This window comes from Amblyomma mixtum, chromosome 6 (genome assembly GCF_055824585.1).
Source record: "Amblyomma mixtum isolate Tamu chromosome 6, ASM5582458v1, whole genome shotgun sequence".
In the NCBI taxonomy this organism is placed as follows: domain Eukaryota; kingdom Metazoa; phylum Arthropoda; class Arachnida; order Ixodida; family Ixodidae; genus Amblyomma; species Amblyomma mixtum.
The window spans coordinates 65,349,615-65,372,773 of record NC_143017.1 but is presented as its reverse complement, the minus strand read 5'-3'; the positions used below and the strand labels follow the sequence as shown (position 1 = coordinate 65,372,773).

The following is a 23,159-nucleotide window of genomic DNA, read 5'->3' as shown; positions in this document are numbered from 1 at the left end:
TCGGCGTGCGCTCGGTAGCGTACGCGACCACGGGGTGGGGTCAGCGCGGTTTTGAACTGTGTCAGCCGCGCTTAAACGGGGAGAACGGATTTATCTCCCCCAGTTTCAACCCCACATCTGGCAGCCCAACGTGGGGCCTGCTCTTGGAACATTGGACGACAGTCTGTTCGGTTCGAGGAACGCTCTTTGTCCGGACTTGACAAGTGCTAGGCCTAGAGTGAATTTTGATCGCTAGGACCTGCGGCATGCTTTCTTGAGTGCGAGGTGTATTGCGCTGCAGCATGTTTGAACTTTTCGACATGCTCAGCATGTTTTTTTGTGAAGTTTTCTTCCTGGAGTTTCTTCAAGAACCACTTGGTCCGCATCGAGGGAGCGCGAGGCCTAGCGCCCGCGGAGTTGCCGAGCCCGAAGCGAGTGAGTACGGAAGCCGCGTGGGTGGTCCGAGTTTTCTGTATATATTTTCTCGCTGTCTCTTTTTCGACTCTGGGAGTCGCGGCTCTGGGAGCCGGGTGGCCTGGGGCCACGGGTGCCTTAACGAGCTCGCTGGTATTGCAGCTCGGCACCGGGCGTTCCGACACCGTCCGATACGGTGGGTGCCGATCGCTCAAGCTGCTTTGTGCAGTGAGCGGGGAGGACCACCCCACAACGCTGATGTCTCCTCGCGGCTGCGCGCACGAAACCCGTTCCGGGTCCTCCTTTTGTTGGGGGTCGTCGACCTTCACAGTGGTAGTGAGGCCTAAGGCTATTCATAGCTGCCTGCGCCATGTCAAAAGTGACACGACCACCGGACCGTGGTATTGAGAGGGGGCGCACTTTGCTGGCCGCCTGTTTTTTTTTAACCTCGCATGAACTGAGCATTCTCGTTCAACTCAAGAAAGGGCTTTGTTCACTCGAACTTTGCGTTGCACAGCCGCCCGACACGTTTTGCTAGCGAGTTGAGCATTGAGCCACCAGGCCTTTGTGTACGCCGTTTCCCCTCCCGTGACCTACGTTAAAGGCATGCGGAGTGTGTTTCGGAAATTTTACAGATCTGGAGCCACTGCGGCTTGCTGTCCTGTGCACATCGTCTCGCTGCCGCCTGCTGCGACGGAGCGGCCTGTATCCTGTTCGCCGCATCCATCCGGGGCAGCCGTGGCGAGACCAGACAGCAGCCACCTCAGGCTGCTGTTGCCCTGGCGACTACTGCGGAATCTTGGACTGCAGTGGTCAACCGGCCCTCCTCTTCGCGGGCCTGCGGGCACATATTCCGCGGGCCATGCGAGTCGTCCCAGCGGAGACCTTCACGCCGCCTTCGGAATACCGCGGAAGACTGCGTGCACTCTGTCGGCGTGACCTCCGCTGCACGACCTGCCTCAAGTGCATGAAGACCAGGAGACTCCTCCATAGCATGTAACTTGCAGGCGCGTGGGTCTATTTAAGGTTGGGGGGATGTGGGGACGCCTTCGTCCCCTGCGTTCACTTTCCCGCACTGCACCCCACTGTTGTTAGCTGCCCCCGAAAAGCACTCCCTTTAGTTTGGTTACTCTAGCTAACAGGGGAGGGCGCTCGCGTCGCAGCGCCACGGATGGCGTGTTTGGTCGCTCGCGCGCAGGGGAAGGCTAGCTCTTCTGCTCCGCATCGGGAAGCGTGTTGGACGTTCACGCGCAAAGCTCCGCTCTTGGCCGCGGGCGTCCTCGTGTGGAAACTTCTTCCCCTCAGCTCGTTCCGTCGGGCCTCGGAGTTTATCCCTTTGCCCTACCGTGGGCGGACGTTCGCTCGTAGCCGTGCTGGTGAGTCGGACATCCTAGATTCCTCAGTGTATTTTGTTGCTAGCTGGCGTTATTGTTGTTATAGCAATAAATGCCTTGTTTGTGTCAGCCAGTGTGTCGTTCCTTTGTTCCCGCAGAGCAAGGCCCGCCGTGGTCGGCGTGCGCTCGGTAGCGTACGCGACCACGGGGTGGGGTCAGCGCGGTTTTGAACTGAGTCAGCCGCGCTTAAACGGGGAATACGCATTTATCCCCCCCCATTTAAACCCCACAGGGCAAAGAACTAAATGCAGAATCACAAGGAAAAAGGCAGGAAAAGAAGCCAAGAGAAAATGCAGGCAGCATGAACCTGTAAAGAAGCAAGAAGTAATTTGCAGAGCACAGTGAAAGAATGGACATAAACATAGGGAAATATAGCGAGGACAACTGGAAATAAGGTAAGATGATAAAGATTACAGTCCCCTCGGACAGCATGTGGAAAAACTGAAAATCACCTGAAAGGCCTTTTGTCACAGAGCAGGTGCACTGTGAAAATTTGCATGATGGGGCAAAGCTTGGTAGTGCAAAGCCTTAAATGAAGGATACACTATAAACCAACTTAAGCCTTGGGATTATAAAAGAAATTACCTAAGGGATGATCAGACATCTGATGCAATAATTCTGCTTTACCCTCGACGATTACTTTGATGGTTTTACTGTAATGAATGCTCTTACTAAAGACGTGGACTTCGCACACGCAATATAATTTTCGTGGAGGGTTGAAGTAGGGCGCGGGTGGTCCAAGGGTGGCAGTGGGTGGATGGATGAGGAAGCCTCCTAGCTAGGGGTGTGGGGTGGGGAGGTGGATGGACTGATGGGTGGTGTTACTGGAGGGTGGAGGTTCCTCGGTTGTGCTGGACGCTCCGTTTTAACAGACGTCAGATTTCCCGGGGAATGACGCTAGCACTGCTTTCGCCGTGAAAAGAACACACACCGATAGAAAAAAAAAAAGCCACTCAAGGTGCTATGGGGGCTGTGAAATGTGAAACAAGGGGGGTTAAAAGATTTTTACAATAAAAAATGGTTCAGGAAAACGGACTGGAACCAATGGAAAGCCAGTTTTCAGGCGCCTGTACCTATACAATCTGGATATATGATGTAAAAGAACTCAAGTAGCTCGTGGAATACAAGAATCATGACACATGAAAGAACAGCAATGCATAGTCTTTGTCAAAAGTAACCAGGCTGCATGGTTTTGCTTCTAGCTTGTATAGTGGAGCCCTTGTGACTTTCCTAAAGATCAAAAGTTGTTGGAAGGTAAGAAGACCCCCAGTCCTTACCTTTAACGACCATTTCAGCTTCAGAGAAGCTGTAAGGGCTCCACTGTGTGAGCTAGAAGCAAACCATGCAGCCTGGTTACTTTTGACAAAGACTGTACCTAAAAGCCTGTGCTTAATACGGACCCACTTATAATACGAGGTGTAATACAATCTAGGGATAGCAGAAACACAAAATAAGTTTTCATCTACCTATAAATAAAGTGAGGAAAGCTCACTGAAAGCACATATTTGCACTGCATTTCGCACATTATTGACCATCGTCGTCAAGTGCAGCGTCCTTCTATACAAACTCCGTCTTCAATACTGTCGAACATGTTCGATATCCCACATTTCTTGAAAGCGTGACTGGCGAGCTCATCAGATTACTACTGCTAGCCCCAAGCATCCACAACCAAACTGCAGAAAGTACTAACTGAAGAGGCCCGTTTCAGCCAACCAGCAGCAGTAACTGCTGGCTCTCCCTACCTCATCCAGTCCATGTAGCAGCGCTTGACCTAGTGCCAACACTTTCGGCAGTTGCAATCATACTTTTCTTTTAAAACAGCCAAGTAAGCTTTAGCCATCCCAACATCCTGCGAGGTACGTTCGCCCTGCTTCTAGAGAGGTCAAAGTGGGGGGGGGGGGGGGGGGGGGGGGGAAATGAGGTCGAAGTCAAAACGGCCAACTGACTCCATTGCTAAGTAGCACCTCCTGTGATAGTGCCGAATAATAATGAAACTGGAACTGTGGATTTGAGCTCAAAATTACTGGAATCCACATAGTAATAACATGAGGCAGAAAAATCTAACATGCTAAAATTTGGAGAAAAAAAAACCTCATATTATTTACGGGTTTTCACGGTAAATAATGTAGTCGACGTTAAAGTTATCAGTGAAAGTATGTAATGCGAAGGCAAGATAACCGCTGGTCCTTAAGGGTAACGGAGTGGATTCCAAGAGAAGGCAAACGTAGCAGGGGGTGGCAGAAAATTAGGTGGGCGGATGAGATTAAGAAATTTGCGGGAATATGGTGGACGCGGCTGGCTAAGAACAGGGTTAATTGGAGAGACATGGGAGAGGCCTTTGTCCTGCAGTGTGCGTAGTCAGGCTGATGATGATGATTATGAAGCTTACGATAGAAATCTAGAAAATAATATTAGAAACCAACAGGAATGCTCACTGTTCAAGCCTTGGGACAAATGCTTCAGGAAATTAGGCTAGATGAATTGAGGTGAAGCCACGAGTTGAGAAATAAATGCTAGCAGCAACAGTTTTAAGACATTTGAAATGTGCGCACATTACAGATGAGCCTCCAACGGCTAGATGATTGACGGAGCAAAAGCAGGGAATTGTCGTGACACTCCTATTACTCAAGTGAGGTGGCAACTGCCATAGCCCTGCCAAGGACAAAAGCTATGCGGGATGCCCTGGAAGAGTTGATAATAAAATTTAGTGAAAGCTGCATGTGTTCAGCGCCTCCATCTACACCTAGTTGGCTTGCAAAGGGGTGGGTTACCTTTGATGTGTTGCCGAGCGACACCAATCAGTTTTCCAACTAGCTGGTTTGAGTCATTGAGGGACACATCTTCCAGAGCTCTGTCTATTTCAGAGACCGATGGTTTGTATAATTTGACTTTCTCTCGTGGCTCATCTGAAAGAATGGGCAACCACAGATGTAACAAGTACATGCAGAATAGAAACCGAAGGCAGCAAAACAAACACAACACAAAAATAACTAAATTAATAGTGTTACTAGTTAGGAATTTCAGTTTTTATATTTTGGAAATTCCACACAACTTTTTTTGGTGCTTATTTGAGAACGCAGTTTTTTGAGCTAATATTACTTCCAGCGGATGAATTAGTTTTTTTTTAGTAATATAATGATATATATTCTTGTGCGAGCAAATGTCCCTCGGAGTTCATCTTGGCTTTTTTTTTATCAGCCTGAGCATTCGACTTAGCATTAATTAATGCATAAATTGTAATTAATTACAGGCAAAGCACTTATAGTATGCTCGCAGAAGGAAATGCTATCATCAGCAAAGAAATTATTGTATCTATTTGTGTAATGAACAGCATAAATTTATGGGGAGGGTTCATTATGTGAGAGAAAAAAGTTTCGAAAAATTTGTTCGTTTTTTTTTCCTGGAGTCAGAATTTCATATCATACGTCTGTCCATCCAACCACCTGCCTGCCCGCTTGTTTGCCCACTTGTTTGCTTGCTTGTTTGTCCGTCCATTCATTATCAACAAAAGCACACAGTCAGCTGCATTCGTGTCGCTGGCAACTAGTGTCATTTGCTTCAGAAAGTGTTTGCTGTATCACGGCGAGATAAAGCAAGCATGCTTAACACAGGCCCTCTAGGTTCATGATGAAATTTGTGGGCGCGAACAAACAAAACACAGAGAAGAAACCACAGGAAGAAACCTGTGGTTTCTTCTCTGTGTTTTGTTTGTTCGCGCTCACAAATTTCATCATGAACAACCTACAGCTAGCCCAGCTTTCCATTCTGTTGACCTCTAGGTTCAGTGCTTATACATGAAGTCCAAAAAAACTCCCAGGACGATTACGAGCGTGTAGTGCGAATGTTTAAGCATTAGCTTTGGTGTAACAGGGGTTAGGCATTTCCGTTCCTGACTTCGAGCTTGCCAAATCGCTTGGGGTTCAGGAGGTCCCGATTCCTCCCTGCTCCTCTCCAGTGCTTGAGCATCTGCCGGGTTTCTAAGCACACACTGGTGCCACCAGGTGCTCAGCAGTGCAATAAGCAAGTCACCGCCACTCCTGCCAAGGGCGCATAGCGTCTTGGCACTCTGCCAAGTTCACCGGGCGTGTCACCCTCGCAGGAGCTTTTGTTAAAAGATAAACACACTGTGATGTTATCAACACGCAGCATCTCAGCTTGCTGCCAAGGTCTGCATTGCACATGGCGCAAAACTGAGGAATGTGCTAAGAGAAGGTAACGCTTAAGGGGGGACACTGGTCTTGAAAAGAAAATGTTATTAATTTAGTCATAGTTATGAAATTTTCAGGGCACATGTATTTTTGTGCGCTGATTCTAGATATGCCATTTAATTTCATGTAAAACAATTTCTTGAGCACTTAAGCACTTTTTATGCTTGTATTTTGTGGAGACTTTTGAAGAAAATTTGCTGCGGGAAACTCGCTGAAATGTATGCCATTGGGTTCTCTTCATACCAAGGAATACAATAAGGGTGAAATTGTCTTCCTGCCTATCATAGAACTCAAGTTATAGAGTTTTGAAGTTGTCGCTTCAGAAATGAGAAGAAAAGTGTGTATTCCTGTTTCTGAAGTGGCAGCTTCAGTACCCTATTACTCAAGTTCTATGAGAGCCAGGATGATAATTTTACCCTTATTGTATTCCTTGGTGTCAAGAGAACCCAGTGGCATACATTTCATCGAGTTTCCTGCAGCAAATTTTCTTCAAAACTCTCCACAAAATACTTGCATAAAAAGTGCATAAGTGCTCAAGGAATTGTTTTACATGAAATTAAATGATATATCTAGAATCAGCGCACAAAAATACATGTGCCCTGAAAATTTCATAACTATGACTAAATTAATAACATTTTCTTTTCAAGACCAGTGTCCCCCCTTAAAAAAGAAAAAAATGTAAGTACTCAACAAAAAATGGGGAGTGTTTCCATTACTTTGAGTAAATATGGTAATGAAAGCTAAATTATCAAAATTGACAGCAACGGAAGTGGAAGTTGATTTCTGAAATGTGGGTTGACATAGTACCGCGGGGTTGTTGTTCTAGATCGAGCGAGAGGGCAGGGTATTAAGCGGTCTGCATGATGACAGCAGTGGAACTGATGCTTGACCATTATGGCAGCCAGAACACGACACTTTTTCGTGACGCTTATGCATGGTTTCGACTGTCCCTACATGCCATCAACAAACCTGCTTGATTTAATTGTGCACAGTCTCATCACGCTCCTGGCTTCAGTGCTTTGTTAGTTTTTTCCTTTGACTCTACTCTTACTCGACAGCCAGCTAGCTATGGCATTCATGTCAAGAATATTGACCTCTTTCATTGACTTCGGCAAGCTTTCACCGCTTTTTCTTTTTTGTTTAAACCAGAAAGTCCAACCCTTAATTATAGTCTACAATGTAATGATATAAGAATGCGCTACTACGAAGATATGAAATGAGAGAGAACAGAACAAACAGTGCCCAAATAGATGCCAGGTAAACATGGAATTTCAAAGCACACCAACAGACTAATTGACTGTCACACAAAACCTGCTGATTAAATTTCATTATGACAGACTGCCACTGACTAAACATGCGTAGACTGTTTCATAAGACATTTCCGAGAATTCTGCATAATAAAATCGATCCCCCTTTTCACATCAAGCAATTATATCTCAGCGTGGTTTCTTCAGCTATTTTTCAGTATCTAGATGGATGACCTCCAAACTGGTTCATTAAAACCGCAGTAAAATTTGAGCTCAGATCACAGTAACTGGACCAAAAGGATACAAGAAAGCCTGAAAAGAGTGCAAATAAGTGAGAAATAACTATATTTCCTGCCACCATTATCGCCAGCCAAATTATGCTCACTGCAGGACAAAGGCCTTTCCAAATGATCGCCAAATCATCGCCAAAGAGCCCCATCCTGCACTAGTTACGGCCACACTACACAAATTTCTTCATCTCATATTTCCACCCAACTCAGCACACCCTATTATGTTTTCCTCCCGATGAGATCCACTCTGTTACCCTAAAGGATTGTTGATTATCTGTTTTATGCCAGGGCCTCATTAGGTTTGTTCTCTAATCCACATTACTCTGCATCTCAACATAAAAAGTAGACTCATGTTGCACATTGGAGAAAACTAATAACCATGCAGTAAAGAGACTGGGAACCGAACCAGGAAACGAAATGTCTGGAAGTAGCTACCATTCCAACACGCAAGAGAGCTCAGCAGTGGAATTAATCATGACGAGCTTAACGGTGCACTGAAGAGGAATCTGAACTCGTCTTTTTGCCGCGGGAACCCAGTCTGCACGCTCCGAGGATTCTTAGAAACTGCGATTTATTGCCCTGTATGGCCGATTTCCCTAATTAAATCGAATTAACGTCCGGCTCCCGCATTTTTTTTTTAATTCTCCCCCATACGATGGGCGGAGTCGACCAACGCGTGGAGTGCCTTTCACCCAGTCCCGTGGCGGCTTGCCGCTCTGCCATCGGCGGAGTAATTCGTAGTAGTCCGTAGAAGCAAATAGTCCGCGCCGATTTTTATTTCTGCGGGCTTATTTTGCGGCTATATTATCTGCGAATGAAACTATTTATTCACGGAAGCCTAAAAAAGAAAATAAAGCGAAAGCAAAGCCTCCACAGAGCTGGCTGAAAGGCACTCCACGCGTTGGTCGACTCCGCCCACCGTACGAGGGAGAATTAAAAAAATAAAGGCGGGAGCCGGATGTTAATTCGATTTAATTGGGGAAATCGGCCACACAGGGCAATAAATCGAGGTTTCTAAGAATGCTAGGAACGTGTAGATCGAGTTCCCACGGCAAAAAGACAAGTTCAGAATCCTCTTCAGTGCACCTTTAACATGTACGATTGCTCTGGACTTGCTCACCATTATTAGGGAGCGCTACATCTGCCGTCTCCGATGTGAAATCTCATAGCAAACTACTTGGGAATGTCAGTCCTAACAGTTTGAGCCAATGCCACCAAAGGTAGCCATTCAATGCTTGAAGCAAAATGCTCTAGGTGTGTGTGCGCGCGTGTGCATGTGTGCGTGCGTGAAGCCTCCACGACAGCACCCCTAGCAAATTAAGTTGATTGCCGAACCATCTGAATACCTATGGGCACTCGCCAGTAAAAATGTGTCTCTTGCCAGAACACTGCCCCAAACAATCCAATTTGCAGCCTTATTCTCCTATCAACTACTTTTACACCCAATTATTTTGTTTCTTTATCATCCAAAGCCGTTTCTGCAACGAAAACTCGGGTATGGTGTTCTTTAGTAATACATTCCACCGCATCAGAGGAGAAAGAAGTAACAACACCAGGCAGCACGCAGCCGCCATTAGTGACTTCATGAAAACAACGCTAGATGCTCTGAGAAAAAATTTTAAAAAGTCGCGTGCACAAATGCAGACGCCGTGCCGCAAAGGGTTAAAGTACAGAGAAGAACATAAATCCCGACGATGATGGGGGCTAATCCTACCAGTCTGTTTCCCATTGCTTGCAGGCTTCTTGCCGAGACCAAGCTCTTCATTGACGAGATCTTGAATCGAGCACGCCATGGATGCTGAGCCGTCCATTCTGGCTTCACTCTCATCCGCCTTCGCCAGGTCTGGAAACAGTGGCGAGTGCTCCTGTACCACACACAGAAGAAATTCCAGATGTCAACATACACCACCGCAGTCACTCACTGAACCACAATCATCTATAAAAGAATGTTTATACATGACTTGTCATCCTCACCAACAGCAGCCATGTAGGGTGAACAGTCATGGGTAATTTTTAGGTGGTAAAGTAGCCTCAAAAATGTGCTTTCCGACAAGTGTCATTAAAAGAAAGACAATGCCAACCAGCTAGCCTTCTTGCTTTATAAATTATAGATTTCACAAGCGTAGCAATGGGCACCATGTTTTGGCGAGCTCAGAGTGCCACCTGTAGCAAGGACAATGCTTTCGTGCAGCCAAACTTACCTAATAAATAATCTGCTATAATGACTACTGGAAGATGATCACTGAGACAGATAGGTTATTGTTTATCAACCAATAGTACATTGAAGCTAATCAATGTGCTGTGTGTTTGGGTAACTCTACATGCAAAACAAGATTAGAAAAGCTTTTGTCAGGCTTAACACCTCTCTTCAAATAGTTGTTTGAGCACTACGTCTTGCCTGCACAATTCAGCCCTGAAGCTTTTTTTTCCCCACATCATAGCTTTCGGTGGGCCTGGATCAAATGGGAAAGGAACCATCCCTGAACCATCCCTGGGATGGTTCAGGGATGGTTCCCCCCCCCCGCCCCCAGCCTTTAAAAGGCATATAGCAGGAAATGAGAGCGGACTATTCTGATTCTGTTTGCTTTTAAAACTGAATCTTTTATTATTGATTTGCATGTCATTAAGCAGCTATTCTCTGAGCATGAGGACTGCTACTTTCTACAACCAATCCCTAACATAAATTCCTCTCTTGCATATCATCATGCAGGCCAATCAACAGCACTAGGTAGTGAGCACTCCCCTAGATTAAACTCCGGTACTTTCCCCAATCCCCTGCAGTGAAGAAATGATGGAGGAACATGATAGCTGTACTGCACTCCCCTGCATCTAGACTGCCCACACCTGAGCCTACCTGCATTGTATATGACCACAGATGGTCCACAGATGGTACATTCTGGAGAGAACAAACACCTCAGCACATGGCCCTTACAACCAAGGTCCCCTTGCACCTTACACAGTCTTGGACTTGCACAACGCCAAGGCCTAGTGCCGCGACTACTGCTGTTAAAGCATTCTTTCATTCGCCCTTGCTCACGACCTCCTAAGGGTGGAAACACATTTCCTCTTTCATTGACTGCACTAAGGACACATACCAACCTTAAATTAAACCATCAACACCAGATTCACGTTGAAGCAACAACCTGCTTATTAACTGAGTGTGAACGCAACGACGACAACATAGTAACTGGTCCTTCCGTCTTTCACCGCTGCCTCGTCTGCTGTCCTCAATGTGAATAAATAACAACCAGCCAAACTTCTCATGTTAGCTCTCCACATTCAAGGCACACTGAGGATGCAATGAAGTTGGCTTAGATTGATGGAACACTTTCAGATAAGAAAGTGGTGGCTACTTTCACAGAAAAATGTCTTCTTCTTACAAGCTCGAAAAGAGCGAAAGAACTTGGGAGCCGTCTTAACCCCATTCTTAAAGAAGAAAATGCAATAGCATTTAGGAACCACTAATCCACATCAATCCATTTTCTGGGGTTGGCCCACTTCCAAAATTTCAGGGGTCCTTAGGAATTTTTAGGGATGGGCCAACTTAAAAACTTGGGGGTCCTGGCATCTTCACCTTTGATGATGTTCACTGATTGATCCACTGATGGTCACGTGATGTTGATGACATCACGGCCCTCTCAGTTACATTCATAGAAGGCAGGGTTTCCTCATACCAATACTGGTGCAGTGGTTCAGCAATGCGCCACTGCCCGGGCAAGTGGCTGTTTCAAACACAGCCATCAGTGGGGCTTGTGAGGTTTAACAGGGTGTAACCTTTTCTCGGGACCATTTTTTCTTACAAAGAATTCGCGTTCCCGTTTCATACCTTACCTCCTATACAATAGTGCTCAGGCCTTAATGCTGAAATAATCAAACAACCAAAGCCAGGTGAAATCAGTGAAGCCTGCTGAGCACATTTGTGCTGCACACACAACGGGCGTTAGAGGGCACTCACAAGCACACGTTCCATGGGAGCTGAACGGCTCCTGAGGTATGCGCTTACGGTGATCTGGTTGTCACCCGCACCTTCAGACCACCACGAAGGTCGGGAAAGGTCACCGGTGGGCTCCAGGCTGTCAGAAAATTTGCTGTCCGAGAACGAGCCCTGCTGAGGTATCTGCACAGGAGACAGCCCAGTCTGTGAGAGCACCTGCAACATCCTTCCCCCTTAAAGGTGCACTGAAGAGGATTCTGAACTTGTCTTTTTGCCGCGGGAACTCGATAAACACGTTCCTAGCATTCTTAGAAACTGCAACTTATTGCCCTGTATGGCCGATTTCCCTAATTAAATAGAATTAACGTCCGGCTCCCGCCCTTTTTTTTTAATTCTGCCTCGTACAATGGGCGGAGCCGACAAACGCGTGAAGTTCCTTTCAGCCAGCTCCGTGGAGGCTTTGCTTTCGCTTTATTTTGTTTTTTTAGGTTTCCATGAATAAATAGTTTCATTCACAGATAATATAGACGCAAAATAAGCCCGCAGAAATAAAAATACGCGCGGACTATTTGCTACTACGGACTACTACGTATTACTCCGCCGATGGCAGAGCGGCAAGCCGCCACGGGACTGGGTGAAAGGCACTCCGCACGTTGGTCGACTCCGCCCACCGTACGAGGCAGAATTAAAAAAAAATGGCGGGAGCCGGCCGTTAATTCGATTTAATTTGGGAAATCGCCCATACAGGGCAATAAGTCGCAGTTTCTAAGAATTCTAGGAACGTGTAGATCGAGTTCCCGCAGCAAAAAGACAAGTTCAGATTCCTCTTCAGTGCACCTTTAATGCACAACCATCATTCTCACTGTTTCTTAAGCAAAATGATGGTGACATGTAACAGTCAAAGTGCAATCTTTCATTTGTTCAAAAGTTCGTTAAAGATAGAGATTAACTTTTACAGTGTCAACTCAGCTGTTTAAAGCCTGACAGTCAACCAATGCCCCTTCTTTCTCAAGAAGTTGTGGTTGTTGTCCACATGAAATTAAATGTCATCCATGTTATCACACAGTGAGGTGTCATGTGACATGTCATGTGACCATTCATTCAGTGATGTGATCGGTGACCTCCAATCTTCCTTCGACGTCGCCCTTACAGAAAAGCTGACGCTGGAACTCATATCACATTACATGATTGCTCTGACTTCTTGTTACTTGAGAGAACAACACAAATCTCCACAAACACTATTAGTGATGCATGGCCGCGTCCTACCGGGGAGCACAAGGAACATAAAGTGGCGCGCATTTTTTTAAAAAATGCAATAGCATTAGAACACCATGTTAGGAAAATCTGTACGCCTGAAGCCTCAATTGGCGGGTGGGAGAAAGAGGGAAATCCCCTCTCCACTCGCAAGGAAGATTTGGAGAGGGAAAGTTGAGAGGGTGGAGTGGAGTACTGCACGTTACACAGCGAGTGATGGACTGGATTACGCCACCCGCTCGCACGATCTGAACCCATCAGCACTAATGCTAATGCATAATGTGAAGCATCCATCACATTGATCACTTAGTTTTTTGTTATCACTTAGTTTTTTGTTATCTAGAGGATATTTATTGAAGCTTAACAGCATCCCAAAGGAAAGAATTGGACATGTGGCGCTCATAAGAACAAATCGAGATCAATATCTACTAAGCTGCCAAGGCTGTTCAGGTTGTAGAGTTCAAGAATAGGCTACTAACACTCCTGGCTCTGGAATGCAAGTTAATCCAAATTATGATCCCCCATGCCCTGAGTGAGAAAGTGCTAGGACACAGACTTTCGCATGGTAAAGGGCATTATTATTCAGCCAACACAGCTAGAAACCACAGACTTACGTTCAAAAAATGCTCCTTTTCAAACTCTTTCTCATCTTCAGCGATCTTCTGTGCCGCACCATCTAAAAAAAAAAGCACACATGACTGAACTGTCGAGTCGCCCAACAGCACCGTTTGTGCAAATAATGCTAAACTTCAGTAACATTCATCTGAGCACCGCCATATATGTAGCTGCAAAAAAAGCTATGCAGCTTTTACAGAAACTCTGCGGTGGAAATAAAAAATTCCTTCAGCTATGGGGCTCAAACTTGGGTTCATCACCCGCCCGGGACAGCCACCCGACTAGTTAAGCTAACCACAACAGCTAGCCGATGGCACGGCAAGGCCAAATCAGTAAATGACTTGAAGGGGGAACAGTGTTAGTGCAATGTGCTCCGGGAATCCTGCAAGAAAAAGTAGATTTTGGGAGTAGTTTACTAATTAACATCCCCCCGAGTACAGCCGTAAAGCTGCGAAAGCTTCAAGCTGTTGTTTAATTCAACCTCACCCTGTCATCTACTAATTGTACTCGTCACCTTCGTAGGTGGAGAAACTGCCCTGGATCCAGGACTTCGTACTCTGGTCCAGGGCTTCATATCCTGGGCCAGGAAAAATTTTTTGCGAGCTGGAAAGTTTCAAGAAAGCTGTACAGCTTTCCCATTGCATGGCTGCACCCAGGTGGACATTAATGAGTATTAATGAGTAATTATGATCCCTTTCTTGAAACCCACTCCACAGTGGGGGACTCCCCTAACAAATTAGACAAATAATTCTCAACTTTCTTTGTGCTTTGTCTTCTATGGTGTACAAGAACACAACATGCAAATGCACAAGGCTGAACATACAAAATGATGCCATTTTATACGTCTCACTATAAAATTAACATGCTTACATTAGTCGGAGATTCGTTCCCACTCAAATCATGTTCCTGTATAGCTACCATATTGCAAGAGACACATTTGTGCAGCTCACCACCTCTGGTGATTCTTGGAGTTTCCCTTCGAAGCAGTACGAAGATACGAAGGTGTAAGTTGATTGAAATAATTTAACAAAATCTCCTAAGCAGCCTAGAGAGTCTATAAAGTCAACAATTTAGAAGCAGCATATGAAGACCACAATGCTAGCCACCTAGTGGCATGTATATACAGTAAAAAAAAAAATTGCTCTCGTGCATTTTTTAAGTACAAAGAAGGCCTGCCAGCATTTTTTTTAGTCACTGCAAGCCAAAGCATGCTAGCTTATGCAGGCATGCAAGGTATGCGGGTGAAGTCACCTAACAGCTTCAGCTGGACTTGACTCTAATGTACCATGCCTTATTTGCTTCACATATCAACTATTGTAACCTTGTCTGGAGCACTACAACCAATAGAAATAAACAAAAAATCTTTACAATCCAGAAAAGAATTACACGACACATCGGCAATCATGGACACTTAGCACATACTGGCCTGCTTTTCGCAACCTATAAGCTCATTCCTGTCTTTTCATTATATGACTTCCGGATTTTGCGTACATACTTCTCTTTGTCTAATTCATTTCGTGACTTTTTAATTGACACCGCTTCACTACAACGCCACGAACCAGTCGTGTCTACACGAAACACAGAAAACTGGCACGTTCCTCGTTTCCGAACAAATTATAAGAAGCAGTCATTGAAACATAACCACCCCTCACTGCTGAACAAGTACAAATTTGATGCTAGGCCCACAAAAAGCGACTTGCGGGAACGATTTCTAAACGCACACTAAAATCCTAAAATGTCGGTCCATCATCACATTGTATTTTGTTATCAAATACTGACGTCCATTGCGTAATTATGTCGTTTACGACGGTCTTTTTGAACATGTATTATGTTTCAGTATATGATATACAGAGTCAGTTTTTATATTGTAACACTAGCCGTGTTTTTCTTTGTACATAATATTGCATATAATATTGTTTTTTCTTTTGTTATTTCAATCATGTGTCTGCGCTGCTCTACCTTGTTACGGTCTCCTGGGCCTCGTCAAGCTGCCCCGAGCAGCTTTTTGCCCAAGAGCTCCAACCATGTAAATATGTGGTGAAATAAATGAATTTAATTGAATTGAATGTGGTGTTGGACTCAAGAAACAAATCTTGAGACAATAAAACCATCATTGTCTCGCCCGCTTCATCTGAGGCACATGGGCTACTAAATAAGAATGATCAGGACCAAGATGAATACTTTTCTATGAAAAAAAAGGGGGAAGAAGGAAAGCTAGCCCTATCAGATCAGACCTACCACCACTTGGATAAAATGGCAGTTTCTGTATTTTTCCATCAACTTTCAGCTTGCCATGTTGCATCCTACAACTTTTCCATCTCCATTCCTGTGTTTTTTTTTTCCTTTAAATAAATTTTCAACTTATTGGTTAATGAGGTTTAACCACGTTTACTTTGTCTGATAGTTATTCTCAAGTACTGCTTCGATGGAACCAAAGAAATTTTTTCCAGAGTTCCTTGTGTTGCCAAGCACGTTTTTTTTTGTTCATCAAATATTTCTTTAAGAATGTTAGGCTATCCTTTAATGTTCAATACTCAGCTATGTACCGCCTTCTGCCTTTTCAGATATGTAGTGAATTAGACCTCTCACCCGTGAAGTTTTCCTCACGTTCCAATGATCTCTGGAGGTGCATATCTGAAAAGACAATGGTCAATGTGGCACACCAACTTTTCTGACTGAACCCAGTAATAAACCACAAAAGGGTCTTCCCGAATAGCAGGACAAGAATATTTTGTTTAAAGAAGGATCCGACAATGTAAAATGCAATATGTTGGTTGGTTGGTTTATGGGGTTTAACGTCCCAAAGCGACTAAGGCTATGAGAGACGCCGTAGTGGAGGGCTCCGGAAATTTCGACCACCTGGGGTTCTTTAACGTGCACTGACATCGCACAGTACACGGGCCTCTAGAATTTCGCCTTCATCGAAATTCAGCCGCCACAGCCGGGATCGAACCTGCGTCTTTCGGGTCAGCAGCCGAGCGCCGTAACCACTGAGCCACTGCGGCGGCAAAATGCAATATGTATTATGGCACCATTGTGAGTTACCAAGATATAATATAACGGTTTTATTCCACTTTCATTCTGTTGCTTTTCCTGCTATTCAAGAAAAAAAAACAGAATCAGAATATAGTTATAATTACCCTGCCTCAGCTAACACACAATAAACCCATTCACATCTGTGCTCATGAAATGTGCGCAAGTGTCAATCATATACAGAGAACTAAAATTTCTTTTAAAAGCCAAAGAAGTTAGCAATCAGAAAAGCATAAATCTGTGTAAAAAAAAAGAAAAAGAAACTGCAGCAAATATTTATTATAGCATTTACTTTGGATTGAAACAGTGAACAATATGCATACAGCTGATACCACAAAGCACGGCTGCAGTGTTCACAGAAACACATAAATGCATTCTAACATAGTAGATTCTGACTACAATATTTGAAATCTTTCTCAAGGGCAATACTAGCATCATACCATGTCATGAGACATTAGTCAGTAGCCTTTCACACCGATTTGGCTAAGTTTTTGGAGAACACCGAATTTACATGTGTAATGAATGTAAACCGTATGAAGGAGTTTACAAAAATTTCACCAATACGGTAATTACATAGGAAAATATACAAGCTGCACCAGGTCTCTCTACCAAGTTGCTGCCAAACTACCACGGATCCTACCGTGTCCTTGAGCGCACTTCTCCCGTCAATTACATCGTTGAGCCCGTGACGCCATCACCCGATCTCCGACGACGTGGGCGCGAGACCGTCCACGTTTCGCGTTTGAAGCCGCACTACGACCTCTGCGTCCTGTTGACCCCCTAAATCGCCAGGATGGCTCTTTTTCCCTCTTGGTAAAATGTAAAGAGGAAGATGATTAGCAGTCGGAGCAGTAGAACCGACACGCAGTGCGAGACGAGAAGAAGACGGCCGGCAGCTGAAGCAGCAGAGGCGCCGCGCGTCGCCTCTTTAGGGGGTCAACAGGACGCAGAGGTCGTACTGAGGTCATAGTGAGGACGCAGAGGCCGGCAGCTGAAGCAGCAGAGGCGACACGCGGCGCAAGACGAGAGCATCAACTGTTCTGGGACCGGACCTGCCCTTGCCCGCTCTAACCGGCCTTCACAACCAGTCTTCTTCTGTTAGTAAAGGCCGTTACAAAGCAAACATTTAGAATACTGCCCTGCCACCACCACATCCAAGTGTTGCATACAAACGCGCCAATGCGTTTGTCACGTACGGAGCTCGACTTGGCAGTCTGTAAACTGATCTAAGTGCTCACCATTTTCAGAAACATCGAACCTCTCCCGGAGGTAGCCGTTGCTCGCCTCTCGACTACCAATAGTGCAATGATCCTGTAAAGTGGCAAAAGTTCAAAACAATGCCACATGATAACGAAGACAAAAAACACTAAATTAACTGTAGCTTTCAGACTTCCTCATGCAGCAAGCATGTCACCAAATGGCAATAGAATTCAGCCCTTGCTAGAACACCGTTGTTATGCGTCACACTAAAGTGGTAATGTGACAATGACACAAAGTCAATGCACGTCAGCATGTATCCATGTCAACTACAACTCAAGAACAAAATGGTTAACACCTGTCGAAGGAGGTTCCTCAAGAAATGGCGCTGGGGAAAAGTCGGGAAAAAAGTTTTTCGACAAACACATTAAAAATACTGCTGGTGCAAAGAAGCAAAAAATATGACAAGCAGTAACACTCAGAGTGAATTTCATGCGCTTCAAATACAGCTCTAGACAAAAAAAAAAAAGCATTTTCTGGGCTACCATTATGCATAGAGAGGAGTTTAGCAATCAACACCGCACATGGCTCAAACAGACAACTATGCTGAGGTTTGGATGGCAAAAAAAAAAGAAAGAAAAAAGGTGTCTTCTGAACACAGTGCGAAGTACCATAAACTAGGCTGTACAGTCAGGCTGGAATGAAACACGAACAGAGCATGTCAAGAAAACAAAATATTTTACCTGCCTACTTTCAGCTGAAGTGTACAACTAGCCTTATTCATGTGCCTGGGTAAAGGGCCTACAGAAATGGATAATCGAAAATAGGTTGTAAAGGAATATCTAGCCGCAAAGCAGAAATGTATGACATATGCGTGTTCGCGTTTCATTCCGGCCTGACTGTACATACACAAAGGGACATTCAGGACACTACATCTAATTTTTTGTACTTAATAAGAATCCATTCCGTGGCTTTTTCTGGCCAAGTTGACGTTTGTCTGGCAGTGAAAGATGCATTCATTGCAGAGATAACTCGAATTGGAAATCAGGCGATGATGGTGACACCCGCTGTTGTGCTCATGAACGCAACATCTCTGGTCAGCAGTCGAGAGACCCCCATGTGAATCCCCTCATCATTATAAGATTAGGTAAGGGGACAGCCCGCAATGGGCAAGTTGAAAGGCCAGCATTTCAACTTGACAGCAAGGGGCACCACTGCGGTGTGCGCCCTTGATGTCGTCACGTCGGACCAGCACCGGTAGCAACGACCCCCGAAAACCTTGGAAACCAGGAGTCACGTGTGACTCGCTGATACACGTTCAGCTGGCCTCGAGACTCAGCTACTATACGGTGTGCATGGTAGCCACTAAGAAAATGCGCGTAACAAGTGATTAGTGGCCCGCTACAGGTGCGAGGGGAAACAATGACGGAGGATGGCATGCTCCGTACCAAGCATGGTCGTGGATGTTATTGGTGCATATTGTTTTGCAAGCCTATTCAATCAAGTGTTGTGGATAGCATGAGAGACCTGATGCAATAAATGAGGTAGAATATCTGCTCCCAAAGTCCCATCTTCATTCAAAGGTGCCCTGCAGGCATGCCATTGCAGGTCACCAGTCTGTCTTATGAGCATGGTAGGTGAGGGCAAAGAACATCTCTTAAGTCCAGCAGTTCAACTGACCCTCACTGCTCTGAACAAGCATGGCTGGCGAGAGCCAGGTGACTGGCTTTGAAAGTTAATTGCTGTTATTTTATTTTTTTCCCTTTTCTATATTATAAAAGCTTTGTTTTAAGTGAAGGTAGCGTCTTTGTTATTAGGATGCCTTAATTTAGCGATAAGGGCCAACTTCAATTTGCCCCCAGAGTCCCCTCAACACAGAAGAGCAGCAATTATGTCCAAGCTGAATCCAAGACACTATTTCTATAGCACAAAAGCAGCAAAGTGCTACCAGGTGGTTAACAAATTTCTATACTAAGCCTTACCTCCATGTCACCTGCTCCAGTGTATTCTCTCTGTCCAAAACTAGAACTCAGAAGACTCGTATCTGAAAGCATAGACCCCAAAAGAGTGTCAGAAATCTAAAGGCGTAGAAGCATTGCATGGCTCTTATAAAAAATGAGACAGCCCTTTGACATTCCTTGAAAGCGCTTCAGACTGCTTTCAATGAAATGTCAGCCCCTGGAAGTCGCCCCTTGGTCCTAAAACATTGGGATTTCATTTTTGAGCCTTGGTAGCTGTCAGAGCCTCCTCTATACTAGCAGACACAATTAAGTGTACATTGTAAAGCCAATCACACAGTTATGCTTTTAATCTGAAAGAGAAAAGTGGCTCTAAAAGGAATCCCTTCTAAGTCAAATAATAAAACACTTTAGGTTAGCATTTAGATATCCTTAAGTAGTATACCGCACACCAATAACACCACCAATATACACTTCCCACCCACTATAAATCTTGCCTCTGTCTAATGTGAAATAGCATCAGCAAAGTTTAACCATCAGTGGCATTATCTGGCTCCACCAGTACTAAACTTGGCACTTAGCATCAAGCATGAAATTCAGGCAACATGGTAGGAGTGCCATTAAAAGCGCCATCATTTTTTGCTTAACGCTTTACAATAATTTTTTTTACTTAAAGAAAAAAAACCCCCGTAACTTCAACACTGTCCTAACCTTTATAGCAGCAGCTGCATAAGGCTAAATAAAATTTTTCTTCAGTTACAATGACAAACAGTACTTTTGCTAAACATGAGGATCCTGCACAACTCTTAGTGAACACAAGAAAATTAGATATTAGCTTGAGCAGCAGTAATATGCAACTAATCCTTACCTAAATAGTTCCCTCTAAGGAGCCGAAGCGACTCTTCACTTGCGCTGTCTTCGAAAAGTGTTCTTGCCAAACCAGAAACTTCCCGTTGTAATGAGCGGGACCTAGTCCACAGTTTTCAAGCAATTCCAAAAAGAATGCAAACAGTTATCAAAGCGATTCAAATCAACAGCAGCAGGATGGTGACTACACAAGACAAATTAATATTATGCCCATTCAAAGACTCAATATTGAACATGATACTATACTGAGACAAGCAGAAGGCAACAGAGTAATTCTGATGACAAGACGATAACAGTTAAGTTTATTAGCAGGTGGTACTTAAGTGGGCCAGTATGAGCTTATGGCATTGAGCTGAGCTTATTCGTGTATATTAGGTGAGGTCTGACAGCTGAACATGTGAACAAGGTCAGAGAAAGGTGACATGGACACTTGATATTCAGTGAGGTGTTTGTGTATGATTTCCTGTATGATAAGCTGGTTACAGCTTGCATGTAAGTTACAATATGGCAAGAGCTCGTCACCACAAGGAAGCTACTTTTATACCAGTACAAAAACATACCACTGATTGAGGTACAGAGCTGTCATCTCATCAAACATTAGACATTGGCTCTGCATCGAAAACTGCAGATATATTGTCTTTATTCTTTAAAAAGTAAACAAAGCAATCAAGAAATTTTCAAAAGCAGCCATCATGTAGGCATTACTAACATGTACAGTACAAGAAAAGATACTGGTTTGATTTATGGGGTTTTAGCGTCCCAAAGCGACTTTGGTGAGGGACGCCGTACTGAAGGGCTCCGGAAACTTCGACCATCTGGGGTTCTTTTATATCACTGATGCTGCACAGCACATAGGCCTCTAGCCTTTCACCCCCATCGAAATGCGATCACCAGAGCCAGGATCAAACCCGCATCTTTCGGGTCAGCAGCCGAGTGCCATAACCACTGAGCCACCGCGGCGGCTCACAAGTGAAGATAATGTCTACCATTTAATTTGAACATTCAGTATGACCAATAACATGCAAACGTAAGGAAAGGTTGAAGTTTCCAAAGTATAACGGGAAGCAATAAAACTTCAGGCCCTGAATGTCAGCAGTGCACTTCAGGTGTCCTCTATCCTACCATCGTAAAGCACGCCAATGAACATATTTTCATGCTCGCAGTCTTCCACGCTACTGCAGTATGGCACCAATTGATTTTCACCACTATGCAAAGGCAATACACACATAACACTATGGCACCAAGCTATCGAAACAATGCAATAGCAACAATTACATAAACAAACTAGGTACAGTTAAGGGCACAATCACATGCACAGCTACAAAGCTGGAAGTGAGGAAGTGCGTTTTGCAGCATTTATAATAAATGCTGCAAAGCGAAGTGCATCACCTAGGGATAGCATTTAAACATGCAAAAAAAACATGACCCCTTCCCAATCCCCGTTGGCATACACATAATCTTAATTATGCTTACCAGCAAAGAGCACTTATTCACATCTTCCTGTCACATCAACGTAAAAACATCCCTGGCAAAGAAAGTCAACGTTAATGTCAACCAACATAACATTACCACCTACGGCAATCATGGCCGCTAATCTGAGCTTCTCCTGTGAAACACACACACAGAGATTACGCCGTCGTAACGATTAATTCCTTCTGACACCCGAACGCTATGCAAAGAAACAAACAAAAAAAATCAGCCGCGAGCTTTCACCTTAAAACTTTCGCCAGGGATGAATTTACAGTCTTGAACCACATTTTTCTTTTCTTTTTAACAAAGAAAGCCTTAGAAATACACGGTTAAAATGGGACATGGATGACCTGTAAATCAGCCCGACTTTCACGGCTTCAGAAGCGCGGTTAAGCATGTCGTGCCGATGCTTTACATCTTTGTGCCCAATGTTCAGAGAACACTCATAATCGGTAATCTTCAAGACATCGCACTGAGCCCCTACCTATTCCTGTCAGGCGCGCGATGCAATCAACACATCTGTCTCAAAAACGGCCGCAGTGCTGCTTGTAAACAACGGGGCTCATTAACAACGGCTTAGCCTCAGTAAATGAAGAGCCTCATCGGTCTGTGCGACCAGTGCCGACGAGCGACTGGAAGCGAACCCGTGAAAGCAACCTGAAATACATTCATTTAGCAATCGCATCCTCTGCTGGGGGCTGCAGAAATACGAGAGCTGGCACGAACGAAATCGGTTCGAACAGTGCCCGTCTTACCGTGATTCTGGCAGCACAGTTGAAGTCGCTTGAGGGGCGGCGCATTCTAGCTCTGACAGGTTTGTGTCATCTAGAAAGTCGCCCATCACCCGTATTCCTTGACTCGAAAGTTGTTCTACATGGGAATTACACAGGTCACCTCAGCGCGAGTTCAAATTTCGAACACAAACGAGCGAGCCTTGCGGCGCGCGCTTGTCTCGGCTATCTCGGCAGGCAGAAGTCAGCGGGATTGGACAAGGGAGTGACACTCTCATAGAGCCAATGGGGACGTTTTTTTCGAAAGCGATGGTGGCGGCACCTGGGAGAGGCGGTAAACGCATCAAAAATCCAATATGGCGGCACGCGTTTAGGCGGCTGGTTGTGGCCGGTTGCTCGCGCTACAGTGCACTGTACTCGCGCGTTCCTGGTGCTGACGGCCGCTAGCTCGATCCAAGCTTTGTAAATACTGGTGATTAACTGATCCCGCGCTGCATTAAAGCTTGATTTCCTAAGTAATTACGGAATCTGCTCACTCGCTTTTGTATTTCGATGTGTCTGTTTATGT

The 23,159-nt window shown here is 44.9% G+C and overlaps 1 protein-coding gene across 2 annotated transcripts in view; it reads right to left on the bottom strand.

Annotated features, from left to right (window-relative positions):
- Positions 1-22,843, bottom strand: part of LOC149339254 (uncharacterized) — an 87,329-nt gene extending 64,486 nt beyond the window's left edge. The window contains exons 1-10 of one of the 2 annotated variants that reach the window (XM_089548002.1): positions 22,616-22,836; positions 21,864-21,915; positions 20,392-20,492; positions 19,548-19,609; positions 17,607-17,679; positions 15,925-15,969; positions 13,335-13,396; positions 11,488-11,649; positions 9,247-9,397; positions 4,559-4,693 (exon numbers count right to left, since the gene is read on the bottom strand). In XM_089548002.1, coding sequence (XP_089404128.1) covers positions 4,559-4,693; positions 9,247-9,397; positions 11,488-11,649; positions 13,335-13,396; positions 15,925-15,969; positions 17,607-17,679; positions 19,548-19,553 — 634 coding nt within the window. In that variant the 5' untranslated portion in view covers positions 19,554-19,609; positions 20,392-20,492; positions 21,864-21,915; positions 22,616-22,836. Of the gene's footprint in view, positions 1-4,558; positions 4,694-9,246; positions 9,398-11,487; positions 11,650-13,334; positions 13,397-15,924; positions 15,970-17,606; positions 17,680-19,547; positions 19,610-20,391; positions 20,493-21,863; positions 21,916-22,615 lie in introns of both variants that reach the window. The other variant, XM_089548001.1, reaches the window with a different exon arrangement.
- Positions 22,844-23,159: the final 316 nt, after the last annotated feature.